Source organism: Corticium candelabrum, chromosome 1 (genome assembly GCF_963422355.1).
Source record: "Corticium candelabrum chromosome 1, ooCorCand1.1, whole genome shotgun sequence".
In the NCBI taxonomy this organism is placed as follows: Eukaryota; Metazoa; Porifera; class Homoscleromorpha; order Homosclerophorida; family Plakinidae; genus Corticium; species Corticium candelabrum.
In genome coordinates this window covers 8309772-8328225 of record NC_085085.1, presented here as the reverse complement: position 1 = coordinate 8328225, position 18454 = coordinate 8309772, and the positions used below count along the sequence as shown (strand labels likewise).

General features: G+C 44.5%; 1 protein-coding gene and 1 long non-coding RNA gene across 2 annotated transcripts; one reads left to right on the top strand and one right to left on the bottom strand.

Moving 5' to 3' along the window:
- Positions 1-2685: 2685 nt before the first annotated feature.
- On the top strand, positions 2686-4116 carry LOC134192234 (uncharacterized). Its single transcript, XR_009971911.1, has 2 exons — positions 2686-3355; positions 3761-4116. It is a non-coding gene; the product is annotated as an uncharacterized LOC134192234 (long non-coding RNA).
- LOC134192225 (integrator complex subunit 12-like) lies at positions 3537-4737 on the bottom strand. Its single transcript, XM_062660943.1, has 2 exons — positions 4213-4737; positions 3537-4130 (listed from the first exon to the last, which is right to left on the bottom strand). Exons 1-2 carry the CDS (start codon positions 4720-4722, stop codon positions 3708-3710), a joined length of 933 nt encoding a protein of 310 aa, XP_062516927.1. The 5' UTR covers positions 4723-4737; the 3' UTR covers positions 3537-3707.
- Between the last annotated feature and the right edge of the window lie 13717 nt (positions 4738-18454).

Genomic DNA, 18454 nt, shown 5'->3' with positions numbered 1-18454 from the left:
GTGACTTCATTGTCCAATTTGGTGCCTAGCTGATGCAAAGTTGACATAGCACAAAGCTCATAAAGAAGCAACCTGAAAAACAACAATCTATTTACAATTTACATCTCTATCCATGACTATTGCATGCACAAACCTGATGAGGTGTTGCATGATTGTGTACCAACTGAGAGGTTGCGATAAGAAGTCCATAGTGCTTCCTGTCACCTAGTAGCCCTTGTGATTGCTCTTGCAAGACATCTTTCTGTCAAGTTTCAGCAGAACATCGACTCCACGCCCACACACCATCACTAACCACTTGCCGGGGCGTAACCTAGTCTCACGTAGCCAGACCCCTTTCCGCCGCGCCCAGTATGACGCGGCAGAAAGGAGTCTGGCTGCGCGAGACTAGGCGTGACCTACATACGGGTTGGAATGTGGCCAAATACGCCACCAAATCAATGAAATGGTGTCGTACGGGATTTAAAATAACGTCAGTTAGAATGTTTCGTCACAGTGAAACTCTAAGACGTTGCTAATAATGAATTTTGTATAGGCTGTCACGTACATGTACACTAGCCTCGTTCCCAGACTCTCTCGCGCTAGTCTTGTCCGGTGCCCGTATGACAATTCTAGGCTCGAGAGAGTCTGGGATCATCCCGCCTACTTCCTGCCATATCTCCTTACTAAATGCTCACTAAGTGTCACCCCCCCAACGTCATCAACTGTCACCCCGAACGTCATCAAGTGTCCCGTAACTTCAAAATCAAATTAGCGTTAGTCTAATCCAATAAACGTATCACAGTGGATGCTATGACCATTGTTTGGTGTTAGTGGCATATCCAACAGTTGCAGACAACTGAAGCATGTTGAAAAGGTAAGACTATGGAGTGTTGGTTACGGGTTTCGTGTAGGCTTGTAGTCTGAGATCTACAATTGGCGGAGTGATGACCTACGTACGTAGTTCACACGCGGCCACTAGCGTTTGCGCGCAGACTAGAGTCTGTAGCAAAAAGCGCGCAATGGCAAGGGTAGGGGTTGATCTTGACATGAAACTGCGGTCTGGAGGGTCAACTTGAAGCTTCCAGAGCTATTCTTTAGCGAAAAGATGTCTTTGTTTTCATACTTGAAGACTTCTCGAACGGTAGACAGTAGTTTCATGTCAAGATCAACCCCTTCCCTTGCCATTGCGCGCTTTTTGCTACAGTGTAGTCTGCGCGCAAACGGTACTGGCCGCGTGTGAACTACGTACGTAGGTCATCACTCCGCCAATTGTAGATCTCAGACTACAAGCCTACACGACACCCGTCACCAACACTCCATAGTCTTACCTTTTCAACATGCTTCAGTTGTCTGCAAGTGCTGGATATGCCACAAACACCAAACAATGGTCATAGCATCCCGTGTGATACGTTTATTGGATTAGACTAACGCTAATTTGATTTTGAAGTTACGGGACACTTGATGACGTTCGGGGTGACAGTTGATGACGTTGGGGGTGACACTTAGTGAGCATTTAGTAAGGAGATATGGCAGGAAGTAGGCGGGATGATCCCAGAAGACTCTCTCGCGCCTGGAATTGTCATACGGGCACCGGACAAAACTAGCGCGAGAGAGTCTGGGAACGAGGCTACATGTACACTACTGTAGACTTTAATTAATTAGGTGTACGTATGGCGAACTTTAGACAAGCGCGTTACAAAATCGGCAGCCGTTAAAATTCCCGGAATGCTTTGCGTTTGTAATACATATCAATGGCATTCCGGCTGTGCTTAGTGTCCATGTACTAGCACGTGTAGTGGAAAAAGGCGTCGTTTCGCTGCGACGCAACGTCAAAGGAGACCACTACGCATGCTCCCAACAAACGGTGAAATACTCTAGTGTGTTTAGTGGGACTGTGGTAGTGCACATGTCGAGTATCAGAGCAGGTTAATTAATTAAATGTGGTTAATTAGACCGTTAGCATGATGATGATATGTCCAACGTGGTGTGTGTGTGTGTGTGTGTGTGTGTGTGTGTGTGTGTGTGGTGCGATGTGTGTGTGTGTGTGTGTGTGTGTGTGTGTGTGTGCGCGCGTGCGTGTGCGTGTGTGTGTGGGTGTGTGTGTGTGTGTGTGTGTGTGTGTGTGTGTGTGTGTGTGTGTGTGTGTGTGGTGCGATGTGTGTATGTGTGTGTGTGTGTGTGTGTGTGTGTGTGTGTGGTGCGATGTGTGTGTGTGTGTGTGTGTGTGTGTGTGTGTGTGTGTGTGGTGCGATGTGTGTGTGTGTGTGTGTGTGTGTGTGTGTGTGTGTGTGGTGCGATAGCTCAGTTGGTTAGAGACTCATCTTATCTAGGGAGTGTGTACATCCGGGACCTTGAAAGATTCCAAGTTCAAGTCACAGTGATGATAAGCTATGGCATAATTTCCTTAATTAATTAACCAAGAAACTAACACACATTTGCTTCTCTCGCGGCCATCCGGCTGTGACATAACAGTGGCCACTGGGGCTCACACCCAGTCTTAGAACTTGACTTTACAAGTCAGTGCTTCTGTAAGTACCAGGCCCAGCTCCAGAAGTTTGGTAGTGCAGGCCCAGAGTTCCCTGAGTAGCGCACAGGGCCCAGCTTAACAGCTGGGGGCATGACCTCTGACAGGCAGCTCCTGGTGTGTGTGTGTGTGTGTGTGTGTGTGTGTGTGTGTGTGTGTGTGTGTCCCGGATAAGAGATGGCGGCGCCCGGAGTTCGCTAGGCTCCGTGGTTGCTTGCCTTGATTGTGGAGAAACTTGATTGAAAGTCGGTTTCACAGTGCAAGATCAATAGTAAATAGCAAGTCTAAGCTCATTGTGGTCGTTGAGCGAAGGATATTTAAATTTCTTTCGCTAACGTCTACGAGAAGGAGGACTAGCTGCGGGACACACAAGGGAAGGCTACCCTTCAAACCCACGAAATCGACGTCTACTGGTCGTCCCGGTTCTCCGGTCCATCAGTGGGAAATCGTTTTCGTCAGAGTGAGCGTACGGCCTGGACATCCGGACCTTCACTATAATCTATTCAACGTCTAACTCTCCTTTTCATATCGCTATTTGTCATCAAAAACAGCTAAGTGTCATTACTCAGGTGAGAAATCTACAAGGCGGTTTACAGGCTTCCAAGGTGATGACAGTTGACATCAAGAAAATTGGTTGTTGGAATGTGAGGTCTCTGATTGATCGTGAATCATCTGAATGTCCTGAGAGAAGATCAGCTTTAATTGCTACTGAACTGCTTCGTCTTGGAATAGATGTAGCAGCACTTTCAGAGACTAGACTAATGACTAACTTAGATGACTGTATTTATATATACGTATTGGAGAGGAGTCGTGAGCTCGAAAACGAGTAGCGAAGAAGAAGAAGAAGAAGAAGTAAGGAAAGAAGAGAGATTGGGTAGCAATTATCAGATCAGACCAACTTAGTGCACTAAGACTGCGCATGCGCATCTACCTAATTTTTCACACAATTTATGCCATCAAGATCAGCCTTGATGCCATCGTGCGCAATCTTCAGTACGATGTCGATAGACGCTGTCGAGATTACAGATGCCAGTAGGTGACCCGATGCCCAAATTATAAATAGAAGTCTGTCCACACACTGTGTAAACATTGACAGTACATTCGTATAGACACTTTCCTTCTTACATTTCGGTGCTGACTAAGTCCACTACAGTCACTGCTTTAATTGTTACTGCATGTGTAATACAAATGCCATGCAATTTTGTCAATTCTCTATATAGAGTCCATGAACAGCGTGTACTAGTTTGCTGTGTCTAGGTTGACCAAGATGATGATGGCTGGGATGATCATGTAGTCTAGATGATGACGACGATGATGACGACGACGGTGATGATGATGATGATGGTGATGATGATGATGATGATGATGATGCTGATGATGATGATGATGATGATGATGATGATGATGATGATGATGATGGTCTAGATGACATTGGCATAGATGATACCTGCCTAGATGAATACGGCCTAGATGATGTCGGTCTACTTGATGTAGATGCAGTAGGTGCAGAGCTACCCATCTCTTTGGTAATATGAAAGTTGTTAATGATTTTATGTCGTTGTTCTTGGTTGATACAGCTGTCTTCACTGATATTAAGTATCTTTCTCACTGCCGTTTCTTCATGACCCTGTTGACCACCACAGCATGCAGAATTTAGTTAGACCGGTTAGAGCTAACATTTTACTTAGTTAACTAGTCTAGTCACATACCCCTACCACTCCATGTCTCAGTACTTCCCAACGTCCCTTCCCTTTTACCACGAACACCAAAAGTCCTTTCAGAGTTTTGTCGACAAACACGCATGTTCGGTAGTCATTGATACCAGAGACGTTGAGAGATGGCTTCTTCATGAGAGCAGCTACTTTGCCCTCACTCTTCAGACGTTCCAAGTTCACCTTCAGATGGCACAGAATTTTCACTTTAGCCCGTTTTTGAGATACTTTCTTCACATCTATTTTGGCAATAACATCCGCATTTTTTGCCAAACTTTCCAGACTGACAGCCTCAATCCCATTGGTGTCACATTCACCGTCAACCGACTGAATCCAAATAGCAGCGAGTGCAACAAGCACAGCCACAACAAGCAACTTCATGTCTGACTCAATCACAAGTTTGCTGAATGATGCACGTAGAGCTGCTGCTGCTGATACCGATTTGTACAGGCAACTGGATGATGTAGGTCTATACCGGTGCATTGTGCGTAGGATCTGACACGTCATTGTGGGGGATGTCCCCTTCACCTTTCTTTTCCTGGTAGCTAATTAATTAACCTCGACTGTCTGAGAATAATACACTCGTCATCGACATGCAACCTGCGGCTTTGTCTGCTCGACTCTGCATTGTTGATAGTTTCAGTTGCAAGAGACGTCGTCTTCCGCTGTCTCAAAGTGAAGGAACAACTAATAGCTAGCACTATCACGTCTAGCGGAACTCGACTAGCCAACGAAGCGCTAGCGGGTGACACATGTCCCAGACAAGTATCGGCTACCGTCAGTCGACCGCAGCAGACGGTGAGGTTTTAGGCTTCTAACTATAGTTGAACAGCAGGTGCCAAAGTACATCGTGAGTTTTTATTGGATTACACCCAACGGAAGTAAATTAACTTAATTAATTAACAGAACGTATGAGCAGTGTAGACAAAAAATGTTAGGGGTACTTTTACAGTGCAAAGGAGAGAAACGATTAACTAAAGTCTAACAAAGTGCTAATTAAATAATTTTAGCTAGAACAAGGAAGAAAGGTGTACTCTTAGATAATTACGCAAATATGGGACGGTAGTGTTGCTCTGCCATAAAAAACCAAAAAGATCGGAAAACGTCGAAAGGGGTGCTTAGGCTCTGCCCGTGCTAGATATGTATCATTAATGCCACCAGGATTTCGCCTAGTCGTAAACCATTCGTGGCTGATATGCGAAACAACGAAAGCGTGTAAGACTCGATCCACAGTGACCAGAGGCTCCGCCTCCAGTTAATTGGTAAATTAACTAGTTGTACGTACGGTATCTGTAGGGGCCTCGCGTTGGTGAGCTAACGCGTTGCAACTGAAACGCCGCGCCCTAGCTAGACAATCTACGTATTTATTGAAACCCTGTCATGGAAGTAAACATGCAAACTTCCTAGTAATAGAGATTACGTATCTAAGCCTGGTAGGTAGTCGTCGTTTCGCGATCGTGATCAAGACAATTGAAATATAGATTATAGGATATGCACTCAGTTCCGTTGCAGCGACAGTGGTATGCATGGTATGTTTTGTTCATATAAAAATTGATATCGGCAAACATTGACTATCTACAGTGCTAGATACAGCACAGTGTAGTAAGGATTGATCATACTGTAGTACGGGACGTGTGAATAGTTGACTGTAGAGGTGGCATTCAGCTTGTGAAGGTGTGTCCGTTGTCATGTACACACAATCCCTAGCTCGCTACGTAGATGAAGTGGTTTTTGTCTCGCTCCAATCTGTGTTGCTACTGTGAGCAAATGTGTGTTCATGGTTTGGGATTCGCTACTTTGACTGATGTACTGTACCGCTAACTTACTCTAGCAGCTGACGGATGTACACTGTACGTAATAACATTGATTGCATCACTATGAAAACTCCCACGCATCTTTCACGGAAGCCTACACCATCACAAGCACGGAGACAGCACCCACAGTCGTACACGTCCAACTACACGCAACTGTAATTACGTAAGCACACCGTGGAAGTGGCAGGAATCTCCCAAACCATAGTTTTCCCCAGCTAATAACAGGTAACTAGTTTTACGTTATCTGTAGGCGCCTCGCCTCGCGTTGGTGAGTAACACGTCCAATGGAGTTTTCTGCAGCTGACTGTCTAGCCGCGTCCTAGCTAGACAATACGTACGTATTCATTGAAACCCTGTCAATGTAGTAATTTAGATTACGTAGATCTAACCCTGGTATGTAGTCGTCGTTTCGCGATTGTGATCAAGACAATTGAAATGTACTTTAATTAATAAGTATGCACTCAGTTCCGTTGTAGGGCATTCACTGACATAGAAATTGAACAGTGTTAGATACAGCACAGTGTAGTCAAGGATTGTGATCATACATGTACTGTAGACTATTTAGTAGTCTACTGGGCGTGTGAATAGTTGACTGTGAGTGGCCTTCATCTCCTGGAGGTGTTTCTTGGTTGTCAAGTACACACAAGTCCTAGCTACAATACAAAAGGATGAGGTGACGAAACTTTGTGAGGCATTTTTGGTGCCGCTTGGTCACTTGCACTAATCGTTCCTAGACTGCTAGACTGATCTGTAGTCGAACACGGAAACGATTTTTTGAAGTAAGTCCTAATACAATGAAACATGGTCTGGAGAGGAGAAATTTGAGGCTCGTGTGTACAGACATCTGGATACCTGGGAGAGCCATATAGGACCACGCCCTTTTCTGTTGTGCGACCCGGATTAGGAGCCTCGCTATGCTTGACTTCTACAGTATACTATAAGAGAGTCACGCGACCAAGGGTCAGGGTACGCAAAACTAATCTTTTTTAGATGTTGAACAAACGTGCCTTGTGAATTACCTATCTACGTTACGTTTGGTCAATGAGATCTGTGGGCAGGTGGCACAGGGTATTTCTCCGGCCTGGGGGGAGCGGGAGGGGGAGAAAGATAGCACGCTAGGTTGAAATCTCTTCCTCGGGTTAGCCTAATAGGTGTAGATTTAGGGTTAGGTTACGGAGCTGCAAACTAGACGGGAGCCCTTACGGGTGGACACTAGGGCAGCAACTCCGGCGGAGGTTTGACCATAGGCCTGATCTCTCCTGGAAGTCATGCGCGGGCGGGGATTCTATACCCTGTAACACCGGCCTTTACCAACGCTAAGAATCCCTCGCGTAGTGACAGCCCCTAAACCCCGCCCTCAACGCATTAGCTTAGTTAACCTTTCCCGCCGAAATGTTGAGGGCGGGGTTTAGGATCTGGCTACGCGCGACTACTGTTCACTTCACAACCATCTGCATGAGTAAAAGTACTGTTTTCACTACACTTCAAAAAGTGGTACTATTTGTACTGTTGCTCAACCATTTGTAGCTTTCTATTTACACTGTACTCAATGTCAATGGTATTTGTATTCTATTTGTCTATATGGTCATGCACTTCTAGAGTTTCCACTGACAGTGAACTCGTATATACAGTGACACCGTCTTTTCCCTGATTAGTAAACTGCCAATAGACAAGACAGTACGTAGGCGTATTCCAACTGTTGAATAGCCTTATGCAGGGCTTCCATACAACGTAGAGTTGAATCCTTCCACAATTCTGTAGCTATAGACATAGATAGGCACGTACCGTTATCGATATTCAATACAGTCATCCTCTTCATCACTAGAGAGCTGTAGGCAGAAGATGTTGTACGCTAGCCCGTAGACATCTTGTCAGACATTCTTCATCATGTCCAGTTTCGCTCATGCCTTTCCGTTTTCCAGAGAAATGAACGACCAAATCAATGACCAATAGTAGACTGACACTGCAGCTACAGTTACAGTCTGAGTCACAATCACAAGGTGAATAGAACTCCAGCTCCAACCCTATTTCCAGATCTAGAATGAGAACAAGCGGCCACGGTAGAAGACAGACACTAGCCATCTGACAGGTGCATTCAACGCTAGCCAGACCGAAATGATATCTGAATGAGAGGAGACGCAAAGTCTAGGTGCGTCCAATCCATAGGAAATCGTAGGACAGAGGTGGGAAACCACACTCCAACCTACAGAGTGCGAGCAGTTGTGATTATTCTGGTACAGTACGTACACTACGTACATCTGTTGACGTACGTTGACGTGTACAGCGCTTACCTTTCCTACTAGGCCACAAAACGGCAAAGGGAATCCTATACTATAATACGAGAACGCTCGGGAACGCCCACTTCCGTCTGTCCACATGTCCACCTGTCCACATGTCTGTCTGTAACGCGCCGATCGACACGACGCCGGTCTCGGATCGTCGCGAAACGCGGCGGGCCGGTCGAGATCGCGATTCCGAGACGAGCGGTCGCGTCGGATTTCGCCCGGAGTGACTCCGACGGCCCGAGACGAGACTTTGGCTGTCTGAAATGAGATGCACGGATGTGTCTTCGCGGAAGTGACGTCATTCTCCACGAATAGATCATGACGTTCTAGGTGGGAAGAGTCTGAGATGGGATGCTGGAAAATGCGTAGTCTGAGACGAACGGGCGCGTCGGACGACGTGAATTGAGATACGCGGGAGATTGAGAAACGCCGGGAATTTGTTTAATTAACTTAATTAAGCTGGCTGCGGCTGAAGCCGGAGTTTGTTTGCTCAATCCATTATCCGAATATGCGGATGTGACGTGCGCTCGCTAGCCACTCTAATTAGACCATCCTCTAATTACTAGAGTGCAAGATGCGCCGGTTCACCGGGCCACTTTTGCGTCCGTCCGTGCGTCCGTGCGACCGTGTGTCACGGAAGGTGCGTCTTCTTTGCAGAAGTGGCGTACAGCGATAGATTGCCACAGCCAAGATTGCCACCGCCCATAGGGGCGGGTAGTACTAGTGTGAAAATAAAGCGCACTAACTACGGACATCCGTACGTTAGATTTCAACGAAACAAGAAATGTGGCGGAGGGTCAGCAGGTAGCATTCGTGCCATAAACGCCCATGCACCCTTGAGCGACAATTCTCAAAAATTATAATACGACAAAGTTAATTAGGCTAAAATCCAATACGACAACACTGTTCTTGACGAAGAGTAACAATACTAATCGAAACAACGTTTCCACGATTGAGGGCGGTCATGCAAACTGCATGTGTACGGGCATGTCTAGACTTAGGACCATGCAGTCGTCCCAGTGACGTATTGGTCCCGGAAGTCAAGCTGTCGTATTTCAAGCCAACCAAGAAACTGATGAAAACTACTAACCTAGAGCTAAATTCCTGATCATTGATTCCGTTGGGATGGAATGGCCGGGGAATGTGGCATTGCGGGCAGGACGGGCTGCTACAGAATGTAATTTAATATCTTTAATTTACGTAATAATTCTCTTAGTGCGTAAGGGTACGTCTTCGGCTGCTCCCCTGGTACGTTACTACGTCATAGTCGACTCATACCACCCTCACATAACGTCGCGGCCAATCGGGTAAAAGACAAGAGGATACCAGCAGCACCCTGCGGTTGGTGTTTCTAAAAACGCTGTATATTTATTCTAATGTTGTAAAACGCAAATAATCGGATGTGCTCTTACCGTCATCGTGGCCAGAACCACCACCGAACACGCGAATAACAGAGAATCTGGGACGACGAAGGCGAAGCGAGACTGGCAAACTTCAAAGATAGCAATGATTCATCAACAGCATTGCCCAAGATCATCGACTGCAACAAGAACTTCACATTTATTCAAATTATTGGAAGCCTCAGCCCTCCGTAAAACGTTGCTAAGATCGCTAGACAGCTTTTCCAAGTCATCTGTGGTGCACGTGTTTTTTGACAAGAAATTTACATGTTGAACTGTAGATAGAGCGTGAAGGAAAGTCATCAGGAAAGGGCTTGGAATTTGTATCGTGATTCAATCAGAGAAAGGTGTGCTACATGCATGGTTTGTCCAACAAATGAGAAGTTAAAACGAGAGCAGCTGCTGTTCCTTCATCGGTCACTGCATAGACATTGAAATACCATTAACTAAGGGGAGTATGTACCGTGGATGCTAGCCTCGTACCCAGTAAGAGGGCCTGGGTACGAGGCTACGTGGATGCTAGCCTTGCAAGCCAGGCTCTTCCGCGCAGTCGTTGAGCTAAACGCACGTGAATCACACGAGGAGGAGGAGCTTTTACATGTCGCTTTCAAGAACGTCATAGTGACGTTGAACCCAGATCCGGTTTCATAGCTTGATAAAGCTAATTCGATTAGCTAAGCATGTAGGTTGAGTAACACGTGACATTGCTTCACGCACTTGCTTGTTTGCGCGAAGTACGTAGTTGACGTCACCGTTCCCTTCTAGCAGTACGCATCTAGACAGCTCAGCCATTTAATATTCTGCAGTGTCACGACTCCTTTTCAGGATTCAGCTTCGCCAACAGGACACCGCCGAATCTAGATCTGCAGCGCGGTACTTCCTGAACATGCTCGGTACACTGCACATCTGCTTTCCAACGCCTAGATGTTTCAGTTCACCGTGAGGAGAGCCAATATCGTACAAAAGAGATGCTTGCTGAGTCGAAAGTACCGTCAGATAGACTGCGTTAGCAATACACGCCAATCTGATTATGACGTGGACTCCGTTCCACTGCTTTGATGAACCGTTGAGTGAAACAGGGCCGGCAGTTCTCACACCATTTCCCCCACAGACTATAGATGTCAGAGTACACCCGCAAGAGTGGTGAACACTGCTACGTCGGTTTCAATTCGCGCAAACTTGCAGATGAGTTCAGTAGAAAGAAACGTTGCTGAACCAGTCCCATGTAGGGCTCATTATTCATCAGCACTTTGTCCATCAACAGCTTCACTGGCTTTCGTGTTCAAGAGCTCGAGCTTCCTCTCCGCTTCATGTGTCAAACGCAATTACATTAATTAACGAGCTCTTTAGGAAATCGGATTAGTCTTATCCAAGGCTTTGAAACCGGATCCGGGGTCTACGTAACTATGACGTTTTCGAAAGCGATCAGGCTCTTCTCACACTAGAGCAATTCCGGTCACGTGCATTTAGCAGCGACTGCGCGGAAGAGCCTGGTTTGCGAGGCTACGTGGATGCCAATATGAGTAAGCCAAAACTACCTCGCTTGCCAGACCGCAAACAGATTTGCAAAAGTCACTGGCACAGAAAATTTCAATTCGTATACACTGAGCGAGGGAACTTCATCTCCCCATCTCCCTCACTCCATCCCCCACTTCCTACGCCCGTGTATCTTCTTATTGTCTGTGTGTCTTAACATAGCAATTAAGTAAATTAAGTGAGAAAAGTCTGAGATGGGGATGCTGAAGAGAAACGCTGGCTATAGTTTAGTAATAGACTGTAGATTGTCATGCTCATTATGTCGCTTTCTGGTTGTTTGCAGAGCTTCTTGTGTTGGAACTTTGTAAAAAGAGATTTTACGTCAAAACTTACCATTATCTCAGCATCTTCTAATGAAATGTTACGAATCTGTTTATAAATCAATGGAGTTCTTCACTGTATGGTTGTTAATAGCACTAAACGTTGCCAATATTCTTGTTATAATTCTTCAGCAATTCGGTAGGTTACCGAGTTGATGCTGAAAACAATTGGTCTTAATGGTACCGTTGGCTTAATAATGAACTTTTGGTAATCCATAAATCCGTGGAACAAGATGTCCACCGCTAGTCAAGTATCTCTTTTGTGGACTGAGTTGTTTTGCTGCTTTAGTCGTTTGAGTATGGTAATAAGATCTCTTTCCAATTTGTTAGTAGTGTCTCTTAATCTCTTTGTATGTTGGATATCATCTAGCAACTGTCTCATCTTGTGGTCGTAATCAGATAAATTTAGTATTACTGTTGAATTACCTTTGCCTGCTCTTAGAATAACAATGTTTTTGTCGTCTCCTAGCTTTCTTCTCGCCTGTAGGTAAGTTTGGTCTAGGTGGTTTGCTCTTTCTTAAAATATGTTTAATTCTCTCCCTGAGTTCTGTCGCTTAAAAGAGGCTATATGGATCAGAAAAATAGACATAGTATGAATCAGAATGCTGGACTTAATGTAGTTAACGATTGGTAGACACATTTTGTGACGTAACAGGAGAACATATTTAAAAACTAGACAACAAACAGTAGTCGATTACGGTCATACCTGATTGAAAACGGCCTTCGGGTTGAAACGTATAGAGTTACATTCTGTTTAACCATTTACGGTGGAATTTTCTCTCGCGATCTTCTTTTCTTTCATATAAAAGCACGACCCTGTAAGAGTAGTTCCATTTCCCCTTGCTCTAGTAATATTCATCGTTCTGTGAAGTTGGCCATGGAAGATCGATATAGTGATGCAATGGATGCTTTACGTTCTCAGGGATGTGCTGCCATTGATGACCCTGTTGCTCTTGCTGAACTGACACGTCGTCATCCTAAAAATGATTTGCCAAATTGGTCTTCTGAAATTCCTCCGGCTTTAAGTGTTGATCACAGTCTGTTTTAGATGAACTGGAAGCTTTTCCCAGGGGCACCAGTCCTGGTTTGTCACAACTACGAGCCCAGAACAATTTGGATGCTGTGAAAGGCTCTTGTGTTCCTGAGGCTCAATCCTGTCTAGACAATCCTACTCGCTTGGTAAATTCTTTACTAGCTGGAAAAGTTGATCGACGACTTGCTCCTTGGTTGTCAGGAACTCCACTAACAGCTCTACATAAGAAAGCTGGCGGAATCCGTCCTATTGCTGTTAGTGATGTTATGCTTCGTTTGGCTAGTAGAATGTGCTGCACGGCAATGAAATCTCGTCTCCCTGAAGTCTTTCTTCCTTATGGTCAAGTTGGTGAGGGTGTTAGTGGAGGTGCAGAAGCTGCAGTTCATACTCTGAAGTCCTTCATTGCTTCAAACGCAGACAGGAAAGATAACTATGTTGTGTCACAGTTGACTGTCGCAATGCGCCTTCAATGAATGTCATAGAATGTCTTGTCTCGGTTGAATAACCATGCTGCTGGTGAACTTCGCTTTGGTAAAGATCGCATCTTGTCTTACTGCTGGACTTCAACAAGGTGACCCATTGGGTCCTTTGTTGTTCTCATTAGTGTTATTGCAGTCTCTTGACTCAGGTGGTTTAAATCTACAACTCTGGTACACTGATGATGGTTCATTTGTCGGACCTCGACCATTGGTTGTTTTATGCAGTCAATTGTGTCAACTGCATGGTCCTAACTTTGGTTTGCATCTCAATTTGGTAAAGTGTGAGGTGGTCAGGCCCAGTCGCAATCAATCCTTCTCTGAATTACCTTGTGAAATCAGGCGTCTATCTGAAGGAATTGGCCTACTTGGCTCCTCAGCTAGTGTATGGCTCAGATCAGTTTTTCAAGTCTACCGTTGCTTCAAAAGCCAAAGTGCTTGATTCTCAGTCTCAGAGTATTGATTTGAATAATCCGCAGCCGGCACTACACCTCTACGGAGCTGCTTCAGTATCTGCAAGATCAATCATTTGTTGCGCAGTTGTTCCTGAATCAGCCGATGCTGAATTTTCATAGTTTGATAAGGCTCTGAGGCGCGCTCTTTAGAACTAATTACTCATTCTTCAATTCAAGATTCATCTTGGTTACAGGCTACGTTGCCTATTCTTTGCGGTAGACTTGGTCTCCGAGAAGCTGTTGCCTAGCCCCTCTGTGCAGCCTTTGTTGGGAGCTGCAATTTAACCAGGAGCTTAATTCAGTACTTCCTTTGTCAAGCCAATCTATCAACTGATTCTCCTGTTGAGTGTCAGACACAGCCATTGTTTACTATGTTCGGTGAAGCAGAAGCACACACGCGTCTATGCAACCAGTTACCTGATGGTGTTGGTTATCCCAGCATGGCTTCACATGATCTACAATACGAGATCACCTTGATTTGCTGTCATCTCTTACACAGAAAGCCAGTCTTAGGGAAAAAGCACGGCTTACACCATTGTTACGAATCATGCTGGTGCTTGGTTGTAGGGAATACCGAACCCCCACCTACGCCTAGCCATTGTCACTGCATGAATTTGGCTATGACTTGGAATTTCTCTCTTTCCTTTTCCTCCTCAGTCTGTGAAGTGTGTTTGGGGCCAAGTTCTAGATCCTTTTGGGGATAATTTTCTAAGTTGTGGTTATGGTCCACTCTGGACGAGACGGTATAATTCGCTCTGTGACGTCATCTTTCAAGATCTTTTGACTAAAAACAAGTATGTCAAAAGAGAGCAACGATGCTCACCCTGACTTTTTGGAGGGCCAAGCTGCGTACTTTGACATCACATTGAGCAATAGTTTTACAGTCTCTGCATATCATCAAAGCCACTGTTAAGGTGCTGCAGCAGAACATGCTGAAGCCATGCAAGAAAGATGATCATCATGAGGCCAGAGTAATGGCAGTGGGAGGAGAGTTTTACCCGCTTGTTGTTGAGACTTACGGCTTTTGGACTCCTACACGTTTGCAAACATTAAAGTTAATCTTCTCAAGAGTGCATGTCCACTGTAACAAGTTTCTCATTTCTACAAACACAGAAGAACCTGATGCAACAACTCTCAATAAAACTGTGGATGTATAATCCTAAAATAATTTATCAAAGGTTACTAGTACATACTGTTAAGGTTTTTTCGTGCGATCTACCTTCAGATAGCAATAATACGGTTCAGTAATTAGGGGTTAGAAGGGGAGATATATGTGAATCCGCTGTTACTCGCCACAAAATCACAACCAAACTTCGCCATGAGACTTTGTCATGGACCATCCAGTAAGTGTAGAACATTTTGTAATAATTAGGAGCTGGTAGCACAGTGGCGTAGGAAGATGTTAATGATGGGGGGACTGTATAATCCTGAGTAAGCAAAAAGACTACCTCGCTTGCCGGACCATATACAGATTTGCAAAATTCACTGGCCAAAAATTTCAATTGCTACACTGAGCAAGGGGGCTTCAACCTCCCAGCCCCCTCGCTTCCTGCGCCGGTGTAGCACTAAATGTGATAGCCATTGTAGAAGAACGTTAGGCACCAATCCATGAATACAAAGGCACAGCGCCAAAGATCGCACTGCAAGAGAAGACGTAATGGGAAAGAGAGGCAAACAAACGCAGGGGCCAGAATAGGACAGCTGAGTTGAGGCTGCTGCAATGTATGCAAGAAATCGAAAGACAAAGAAAGGCAGAAAAAGAAGAGTCGAGTTGACAGATGCTGCAATAAACGGAGAGAGAAAGCACCAAACTAAGAATTTATATCAATCAACAGAAGCTGCAAGACAAGCAGCAAGGAATCAACCATTAGTAGGCAGCTAAACAGAAGGCCAACTTTGTCTCGATCTGTAGTCAGCAGCAACAAAATTAACCGAGATTAATTAACAGGAAGATTCAGGGGAAAAGACAAGTGGCAGCTGACACTGCAACACAAGAACAGACCAGAACAGTGGACAGAGTAACAGACTATAAAAGGTGAACAAGAGTTGGATGAATCACACAGCATCTATATACGTATACCTTGGAATCATCCATGTTGAGCAGTCTCAACACTGTCAAGTTCTGAATTTCAGATGTAAACTTCTGAATCGTTGCCACCAATTAAGAGCAAGCAAGCGTACTACCATGCATTAACTAACTAACTAACTAACTAACTAACTAACTAACTAACTAACTAACTAACATACTCATTACTGGTACAGTACTCAAACAACTGTTCACCAAAAACAGGAATGACCAATAATTTTCAATTAGCAGCAATGTATGTAATTATAACAGTGCTTTCCTTTCTTCGTTTGAATCTCTGACAATGCTTGTCCATACTGGTGCAAAATATAGACACAATACTGGCATCGTACACAATACAGCACCAAAGTTACTACTGTAGCTCTATACCATCAACAACAATAATTATGTGTCGTTATGCCCCTCCATGATGAGCAAGTGGGGTCTTTACTTCCAAGTAGGCACCCACCAACCCGGCAGGTGAGCACAGCAAGGTACATGTTTCTGTGTAGTCCACACAGTGATCAATGACTAGCCAATTCGATATAGATTGTAGGTATTATGGTGACTGTGAATGCACCGGAATGAGTGCACAAAAACACGACTTCTCTATTATCCGCACGCTAACTCTCCACTTCGCTGACTGACTACTATCCAACCCACCGGACTAGTTCACTCAAACAAAACGCCAGTTCAGTCAAATACCGGGAAATGCAAATTAGGTATGGCCACATATGGTAACACAACTCAGACTGACCAATTATGGCAACGCAACATAACTAATCAGTACTTAACTATATACATACCCTCCCACACAATTGTGTAGGCAAGAACGCTACAACCACATCAATATGGGGTTGCCACTCCAGGTGGTGCTGAGTTGATGACGCACCTTGTTCAGGCTGTTTTGGAACAAAATCCAAGTTGGATAATTATCAAAGTGGATGCTAAGAACGCCTTGAATAGTATACACACAGAGCATCATTTTTGTCTGAAGTGGCAAAAGACTTTCCAGAATTATATCCATTTGTAGAAGATGTTATATCAACTCTGCCTTCCTCACTATGAGAATTGGCTCAGAGACAAGGTACATTCTGTCAGAAGAGGGTGTGCGGCAAGGGGATCCGTTAGATCCTTTCTTGTTTTCATTGGCTTTGCAGCCTATTCTAATATCAGCCACTGCCAAGCACAACACAGTACTACCACCTAGCTACCTTGACGACAACACCATGGTGTTAGGACCAAGAGAAGAATCAGTCCAGTGTTATTATATGTTGAAAAATCAATATTCTAAGATTGGACTACGTTCGAGAGCTGATAAATGTGAGGCTTTTTCTCCATCAGGCATCAACGATAGCAATTGGCAATTATCAGTTCCTGTAAAGAAAAACGGCATTGTTGTATTGGGAAGCCCAATTGGTCACAAGTCTTTTGCGCTTGCTACATTGTATTACTCCTTCAGTTATTCATACCGCAGCTAGAGAGTTTGATTGTACCATCATTAATACTTTTGAGGCCATAATAGTGTGCAAGCTATCTGTTCAAGAGATAAGGCAACTCTCGTTACCAATTAGTCAAGGTGGATTCGATCTTACAAAATCTATAGTTCCACAACTTCAGTGGCTTTCTTGGGTGCTTGGGCTACTAGCCTTCACCATCTTCCTACCAAAGAATGATTGCTATCTGTGACCATATTAGTTCACATAGTGCGAGATTGCACTGTCAACAACAGTTCAAGTATTGGTATTCACTTGGCTTTACTTGAAGTTCATAGTTCATGTGAAACAACAAAGCAACTGATTTCATCTTTGAAGTATTTGCCGAATCATCCAAAAAGCCCCATTTCAACCCTAAACTGAAAGACAAGAATTTCATCAATTCCTGCAAGACTATCAATTTAAGAAAGACATGGCAAAATTGTGTGTGTGATTAGCTGTGAAGGATCTATTGCTGGCTGTTGGCTAGATGCAATACCTAGTTCGCAGGACTACACATTGAGCAATGCAGAATTTTGCATGGCTTCTTTTATTGCAACTTGGTGCGGCTTTGCTAGCTCTTAGAGATATAGACAGCTGTATTGCACAGTGCGGAGAGCCAATTGATAACTTTGGATACCATTGTCTCTCATTCAAGTGGGGAGGAGGTGCTATTTATCAACACGATCGAGTCTTAGTGTATATCAAATGTTATCCTCAGTTGGTTTGTGACACAGGAAAGAAGTAACCAAACAATTTGAAGACAAACAACGTCCAGACATTGCTTTGTACGACTATGACAATGGCAAGAAGCTATTGCTGGACATAACCATCGCTCATCCTTGGGCTCAAAATTATATTAGTTGAAGTTGTACACCAGCAGGGTTTGCAGCAGCAGAACAAGACCGTTAAAAGAACAAGAAATGTTTGCATATGTCTACTGATCTATTTTGCCCATTCTCATTGGAAGTATTTGGTCGGTTGGGAGATTCAGCAGAGAGACACTGAAGCAAGTGTCAAAATTAGCAGCACCGTTAACAGGATACTCACCAGAAGAGTTTCTAAACGAGTGGCGACGCCGTCTGTTGGTTTGTTTGCAAAAAGGTAATGCAAGAATCCTGTTCAACAAGGTCAATACCATCATCAAAGACACCAGTCATCAAAGCCAAACACTTGTAATACAGTTACTGTTCGCCATTTTGGCGTAGACTTTACGCAGGTTGTTCTGTTTCTTTTCTTGTAATTAGAACCTAGAGTTATCGTAGTTTGTTTACCTGTAGTTATTTCACTTTAGCCTATATTTTCTGATTTGATGAGAAGTACTGTTAATAGAGAGAGAGAGGGGGGGGGAGAGGGGGGGAGAGGGAGAGGAAGAGGGAG

Excerpts from the sequence above, each read along its gene's own strand:
- LOC134192225 (XM_062660943.1), bottom strand. The coding sequence starts at position 4,722 with ATGACGTGTCAGATCCTACGCACAATGCACCGGTATAGACCTACATCA. Across the intron at positions 4,131-4,212 it reads TGAGACATGGAGTGGTAGGG|GGTCATGAAGAAACGGCAGT; the intron begins GTATGTGACTAG and ends GGTGGTCAACAG.